At 41.7% G+C, this 7,810-nt stretch overlaps 1 protein-coding gene across 1 annotated transcript; it reads left to right on the forward strand.

Annotated features, from left to right (window-relative positions):
* The first annotated feature begins 2,771 nt into the window (after positions 1-2,771).
* LOC108495507 (zinc finger SWIM domain-containing protein 6) lies at positions 2,772-7,416 on the forward strand. The gene is made up of 2 exons (XM_017811268.1): positions 2,772-3,643; positions 5,527-7,416. Exons 1-2 carry the CDS (start codon positions 3,565-3,567, stop codon positions 6,387-6,389), a joined length of 942 nt encoding a protein of 313 aa, XP_017666757.1. The 5' UTR covers positions 2,772-3,564; the 3' UTR covers positions 6,390-7,416.
* Positions 7,417-7,810: the final 394 nt, after the last annotated feature.

Genomic DNA, 7,810 nt, shown 5'->3' on the forward strand with positions numbered 1-7,810 from the left:
AACTGGGACAAAACACATACAAATATGAGCACTGCAAAACAATCAGGGTAACAAAACTGTAAGTTCCCTGAAGATATCTCTAAAGCCAGTGAGACATCTTCAAAATTCATCTGATTTAGAATCCCTAAACCACACCATTCTACCTGATCTTCACAGACATCACTGGTGTGACATGAGCAGCACAGAAACGGATCACTCTTTACAGCGATGACCATTATTAGGCCTCAAGATTTTACAAGTTCTATAGTTTTCCACTGTTTTCTTTCCCCCCTTAGTGACACGTCTACCCCATCCCAAGAGACAAAACTAAGCACAATTGGAGTTATTCTGTACACAGCATCACATATTTCTTTCACGTCTTGAAGTCAGGGCTTAGCTCTAGCCATTACTTTTAATATTGCTGCCAGAACAACTTGGCAGCACACAGTTCAGGAATAATATTTCAATTCTGATTGTTGCTTACTAGTAATACAAAACAAAACATACAGATTGTTGGTGCAACTCATCTAAGAAACATAGACCTTCTTATCTCTGGAACAGTAGTTCCAGGAATCCGTTGGGACACAAGACCTGCTAATGCAAAAAAGAATAACCAATCAATTTTCTTATTCAAGATACATGGCCTGCACTGAATAGGCTAATGCAGGGGTAGTCATGGCTGTGGTAGCTGCATCCTCCCAGCCCCTGGCCAGGCTCACTGAGAACTACAAATGACAAATAAGGATTACTTGAAAGGCATTGTTCATTACACGAATCACAATGTCAGGTGTGGACAAGAAAACACACGAGAGACAGGTACATGATAACTGAGTCATTACACCAGTTAGTAAAAGTTAGTAGACACAATGAATCATGTTTAGGAATATGTTTCCTTCCATGTGACATTTAGGCTGGTCTTGTGCTGCTCAGCATTCACTGATTTCCATCCAGAATTCTTGATACCCAGCCTCTGCATCTGCAGAACTGGCTTGGTTCCGATCATGGTAAGGTTTCATCAAACATGCGGGAAGCCAGCAGGGTCCTGTGGGAGACAAAACACAAGCAAACTCCCCCTTCTCATACTACTCCCATCTATTTGGGGTGTTGTATTGCCTCTCCTCATTACAAAAGTATAGTTTTATCAAGTTAAGGTTTTGTTCTGTTCTTGTTCCTTTTCTTCTCTTGTTTTATTTTCTTTTCCTTGGTTTTAACAATTATACTTTGTGAGGATTCTTAAGAATCATAAATCTTCAGACATGTTTCATTTTCTGTTTGTGACCCCAGCCCACACGTGCCCACCACGTGACTTGAATGACCACCACGTGAACTGAAATTGCTGTGGCTTATTAATTTCATGCCAAACTTCCAAGAACTTAAACTCACAATAACCTTGAGGCTGGCGGCTGCTGTTTCACTGCCTCCACCAGGGCCATAAAACTCCATATCACCTGAAACCCTCAGGGGACAAAGTGTCACTGGCCCCATGCAGGTTAATTCACAACATACAGAAGAGTCAAAGCAACTGATTTTTCACAACTATCATGAAAAAACAAAGCTCCTTGACTGCATCCAAAGCAGTGCTTAAGCTAATTAAAAGTGAATTCATTGAAGTCTCTAATTGACTAGTCTTGTACAGAGCTTGCTCCTAAAAATCTAGCCTTTCTGGAAGACACAGTTGGGTCTGGAGGAGGCCCTGCTGCTCTGCACCTTCAGAGGGGAAACCAGCTCCTGGGTGCTGCTGGATTCCAGGGATCAGATACCATCAGCCATGCCACCTTGACAAACATAACCACGAACTTACTACAACAGAGTTTCAAACACTGCTTAGGTATCTGCTTTTCCCTTTTTTTTTTTCTCTGTCTTTCTTATCACTGCAGACCTCTGCTGCTGTTACAGCTCGCCCTCCTTCCCCCCGGGGGGTGGAGAGGGAGAGAGTGGTCAGAGCCGTCTGTTTTTATTCTTGACTCACTACAGTTGCTGCTGACCAGCTCCTCTGCCTCTGGAGGGAGGAGGGGGAGAAAAACGGCCAGGGGAAAAAAAAACGGCCAGAAGCTGCTTTTTATCTCTCTCCTTTTTTATTTTTCTCTGCCTGCTACAATTTGCTGCTGGGCTCCTGCCACCCCCCCACCCCCCGCCGCCCTGCGCGAACTCCTGGTAAACTCGGGTTTAGAACACATCCCGGCGTGGCCCCGGGGGGGGGAAATGCCATCCCCCCCCAGGTCCAATAACACAGAGCCCGATGCAGCTCCACAGAGAAACCTCTTCCCCCAGCAGCCCCAGGGGTGGCAGCCCGGCACCGGACTTGACTCCTAAACGATCCCTGAGTGAATATCAAAACTCCTGTGTCCGCCTAGGACACTTCGATGAAAGGGGTAACACCACAACCCCTGTCCTGGCGTTTTTAACACCATGTCCTCTGCCCATAGCTCCCTGACACGCTCACAAGCAATAACACTTGACTCGGAAAGAGTCTTGTCGGACTCTTCCCAGTTTATGTGCTGGATGTAAGCTTCCATGGCATGAGATATCCCTTTGGCATATTCATATCAGCCCTCCTGGCAGTGCTCCCTCCAAGCTTTCTTGTGCACCATCTCTCTACAGAGCATGAAATACTACAGGACTGTCAGTGGCATTCTCACACTGAATCTAAAACACAGCACTTTAACAGCTATCAGGAAGTAGCTTAATTCTATCCCAGCCAAAACCAAGTGTATCACAACACCATAGACAGAAGATGAAGATCAACAGAAGCACAGGGAGTCAGCTATATTCTGTAGTCTACCCTCCTAGCCCGATTTTTCTACAAAAAACAGCAGTTCACAGGCTATGCATCCCACCTGCGAATCCTACTTTGTCCTTGGCAACGATGTGTTTTGTGTTCAGTGTGATATCCTCATCGCCAAAAATGTATTAGGGAGGGTTTGGATCATACTGAAGCCTGAAACCATGACACCATTGAAAGCTCAACAAAACTGATATTTATTACCAAGAGGTGGCCCACAAAACAAACAAACCCAAAAGAGAGGAAGGAGGAGAGAAACAAGCCCCCAGCACGACCTCCCCAGTCACCCAGCTGTTGCCCATAAAGTTATCTTACTGACTTAGCATGCCTATAATTACCCATAGCAGAAGCTGCATCCTTGGAGAGTCAGTAAGTTCACAGATTGGCAGGCGTCCCCACCAAAAGGCAGCATTGTCCTTGATGTGAAGCTTGCTACCTTCCAAAAAAGAGCTATCTGCTTTTGTACAAATCCACTGATTACATCTGTCTAGGCAGGTGTGGCCAGCCTAGACACAACCAGAGGTTGTCAGTCCCTTGGTTATGTAAGTGCATTACTTCAGCTATAAGTATTCCTCTATCCTTGAAGGATCTGCAGTTGGAATTACTTTCTGCATGCTATTCTAATTTTTTTCAAATTGTTTGACCTGTTAGGTGAAAACAAGGAACAGAGAGGGGACGACAGGAGGCTGCCATTTTGAACTCCAGTGTGTTTGAGTAACTTAAAATCCCTCATTTAAGGACCTAACGGGCCTTGGTTTGCAACAGGATTAATTTGTATTTTGTTTGTGTTGTTTTAACAGGTGATGCGGATGACGCTGTCAACGCTGAATTGGCGACGGCGGGAAATGGTGAGGTGGTTGGTAACATGTGCAACCGAAGTAGGTATGTTCTGAAATGTTTCTCTTGTCAGCTACTCCTAGAGGGCTTGATCTTTCTTGTCAACACCCAGGTTCTACAAATGCCTCTCACTTTCTGTTCATCTGTAAAATTCCGCTGGTGAAAACACATTATGGCAAGGATTAGTGGGTATTTTTAGGCACAGAGCAAGTGAGGCAGTAGTTGAGTAGTGCAGTGTGACTTCTTTGTCCCATAAGGTGGAGTGTGCATAACCTATAGCAAGTACCATATACAAATACTCAATACCCAAAATACCCAGTACAGCAGTGGGAGAACAGTGTTCTCAGCAGCATGTTCTGATCATTTCTGGGCTTTGCCATAGATATCCTGTGTGTCTTCATGAGGCATCCCTTAGCTTCTGTATTGTGGTTTAACATCTGCAAGATGAGTATACAGAATCTGAAAATAAAGATGAGTGCATTAAAAGCTGTGTAGCTGTTAAAAAAATTTTCAAAAATTAGCAGCTGTGGTAATGAGAACAATATAAGTACTTATGATAAGGGAGCAAGAGAGCAAGTTTAATTGTCAGTAAAGGTATTTCTGGAGAGCATGCATTTCTATCATATTTATTCCTTCTTCATATGTCTGAGTTGGATTGTATCGCACAGATGATTCTTGAGTTTCAGAACTTTAGAGAATTGCTGCTGCTTATTCTCTGGATTAGTTTATCCTTTGCTTTATGTGTAACTGGGAAATTATTGTTGTCAGTAGCATGGGGGAATAGAGCTCGCCTTTTAGCCAGAAAGTGGTTTGTGTCTGCAAATTTTCATGCAATGCTCTCATATTTATTGCTTTTATATCTTTGTTAAGATGATTTTTGCTGAGGCTATCTTACAGGTATTAGTGTCTGAATATTGTTTTGTGCAGTTGCATATCAGCAAATAAAATACTGGGTTTAATATTACTTTAAATTAGTTTACATATCCTAATAGGAGTGTCCCATAAAGAACCTACAACATCATGCAAAGTACTCTTGAGGCTTAATCAAGCTGATATAGCTAGGAATCTATTTAAATGAGATATACCTCATTTCAGAGGTCTTATCTGGCTATGCTGAATTGTTGCAGATGAGTGGAGGGGTGCACAGGAAGCACCAGAGTCTTAGAGAGAAAATTAAGACCTCTTTGTGTGGTTTAGGTGAGTCACAGATGTGTCTAAACTGCCTCTAGCAATAATAAGGCACTCTAGTTGGCTATAAGGTTCCATTTAGGGAACTCATCAGTCGCTGTTTCCTCCCCCTGCTAAACACACACGATGGGAAATAGAGTGATACGAAGGAAAACACTTATTTCAGTTAATATCCAGTAGTTCATATCACTCAGAGTATTTCCCTAATAAGGATCTTGATGTTCAAGTGCTTATGAATTTAATTGATTTAAGATGTGTTTAGTAAGTTCTGCTAAGGTATGCCATGGTGTTGTACTAGGCCATTTTGCATACTTTTCACATTCTTTTGTGGACATGCTATGCCTTGAGATGTACAGTGAGAAAAGAAGTTGCAGTTGCTCTTGTGTGCGGTGTGAGGGCTGCTTTGGAATGATGTGATGAGACCAAATGAAACGTTTTATCAAAATTGTCTTAAATAACAAGCAAAACAGCTCAGCTGTCACACAGGAGATTAAACCTTGTCTTGCAGGCTGTTTTCATTATTCTCTGAGTTTTGGTGATTGTTACAGTTTGCAATGATTGCAGAGTTTGCACAGCAGTCTTTGTTTTAACGTTCTTTTCCAGCCACGCTGTGTGGTTGAGTCTTTCTTGCTGGGACATACTGGTAACCTCTTAGACTTTGCGACAATTGTAATCTCTTGCTGTACATCTGTATCTGCTAGATCTTATCAGTTGTGGCTGATCCTTTCTTCTCTTCCCAGGTGTTTATGCACTGGATAGTATCATGCAAAACTGGTTTACACTTTTCACTCCAACAGAAGCCACTAGTATTGTTGCTACAACAGTGATGTCCAACAGCACCATTGTCCGTCTGCATCTGGACTGCCATCAGCAGGAGAAGCTGGCCAGCAGTGCTAGGACGCTTGCTCTACAGTGTGCCATGAAGGATCCTCAAAACTGTGCCCTCTCTGCACTGACCCTGTGTGAAAAGGATCACATAGCCTTTGAGACCGCTTACCAAATTGTTCTAGATGCTGCTACAACTGGCATGAGCTACTCGCAGCTTTTTACTATAGCACGGTACATGGAGCACCGTGGTTACCCCATGAGGGCCTACAAGCTGGCCACTTTGGCCATGACACATCTCAACCTGAGTTACAATCAGGACACACACCCTGCCATTAATGACGTTCTGTGGGCATGTGCACTCAGCCACTCCCTTGGGAAAAATGAACTAGCAGCTATAATACCTCTGGTGGTCAAAAGTGTCAAGTGTGCAACAGTACTGTCAGACATTTTGCGTCGGTGTACTTTGACCACTCCTGGCATGGTGGGACTTCACGGAAGGAGGAACTCTGGTAAGCTCATGTCACTGGACAAAGCCCCTTTACGGCAACTCTTGGATGCCACAATTGGAGCGTACATTAATACAACTCATTCACGTCTCACTCACATCAGCCCACGACACTATAGTGAGTTTATAGAGTTCCTCAGCAAGGCACGAGAGACCTTCTTAATGGCTCATGATGGTCACATCCAGTTTACACAGTTTATTGACAACCTAAAACAAATCTACAAAGGCAAAAAGAAACTGATGATGCTTGTTCGTGAGCGGTTTGGTTGATGAAAATGTGTGAATGAGGGGGTTGGGGGTGGGAGTGGTGATTTGTTTTTACTTGAGCCTGCCTTTGTATCCTTTTTAACTTAAAGAAACAGAGCCACACCGGTATTATATGTGTATAGTTATATTGAGTTTGCAAACTAAACTGTCAGGTTGTGAAAGTTTGTGTGTTGAATTTTTTTTTTTTCTGTTTTGTATGAGAGAGAGGTTAAAAAAGGTTTGGTTTACACTGAGTATATGTTGTCAAGTGGCAAAAGCCCACATCGCTCTCCTCTTCTTTCTGAATACGTTCACAGCCTCAAAAACAAACATATATTGCAATGGCTTTAGAAACCAAACAAAACACCTCCATCCTGTGATAAGTACCTCGAATGGATTCAGCTTTACTCCTTTGTAACTCATCCTTACATTTCAGCATATTTAAACAAACCAACAAATGAAATACTAATAGTTAAAAGGCTGACCACGTGGCTTTGCAGTGCTGTTCATCCAGAAGCATGGCACACAATGCTTGTGCATGTGGAAACTTAGCAACTGTCAACATACATTCTCAGGGATTTATCAAAAAAATTTAAAAAAGAATGAGAGCATTTATTGTACTGTATATATATTATAGTATATGTCTGAATATTGAAAAATATAACATTAACTAATTTATAAAAAAATCTATGTAATGCAAAATACTTGAAGCTGCAGTAGCTTGGTTTTAAACAAAAAAAAAACCTATCAGAAGGACTAAAGTGCGCCTTGCTTCAGGGTTGGCTCAGGTGGTGAACTATATGCTGGGCATCTATGCAGAGCCACCTTTTGGATTGCATGGTTGGACTGATACCTATTGGGGAAAATTTTATATATATATATTTATACAACCTGTGTATACATATATATGTATACATACATACACACATGCTTGTAACAGGCACTATAGTAAAGAGGGACAACAAAAAATATACAGCCAGAGCAGCAAGCCTTAGCATTAAGAATACAGTATGCCAGAATCGGGGTTTGTGCCTCCTAGCCTAGAAAACTTTAAGAATATCCTTTTTGACACAAGACGCAAAACATTTTCCAAAATGATTGACATGATACATTACGCCTTTGCAGTGAGCTAATAATAAGCTAACCTTTGTGCACAAATAACATATATATATATATTATATATATATATTCTGCATAGGTATTTTGACTTTGTGCAGGACAGAAAGTTGTGTAGGTATGACTGTTCTACTTTTCAGTTTGGTTTTTTAATATATTTTATTTTCTCTAGAATTACTCAAACAAAAGCAGCCTTCTATCTTGCCTTGTCTTAATGCTTTAAAATAACCAAACTGGAGATCTAACTACCAAACTGTTCATTATATTATTAAGTACCAACTTTGGTTACAGTATAGTGTCTTTACTTTAGCTGATGGTTCTGTATCTTT

Source organism: Lepidothrix coronata, unplaced genomic scaffold, assembly GCF_001604755.1.
Source record: "Lepidothrix coronata isolate B3197 unplaced genomic scaffold, Lepidothrix_coronata-1.0 Scaffold31, whole genome shotgun sequence".
Classification (NCBI taxonomy): domain Eukaryota; kingdom Metazoa; phylum Chordata; class Aves; order Passeriformes; family Pipridae; genus Lepidothrix; species Lepidothrix coronata.

Coding starts and splice junctions, on each gene's coding strand:
- LOC108495507 (XM_017811268.1), top strand. CDS start 3,565: ATGCGGATGACGCTGTCAACGCTGAATTGGCGACGGCGGGAAATGGTG. Junction 3,644..5,526: donor AACATGTGCAACCGAAGTAG/GTATGTTCTGAA, acceptor TTCTCTTCCCAG/GTGTTTATGCACTGGATAGT.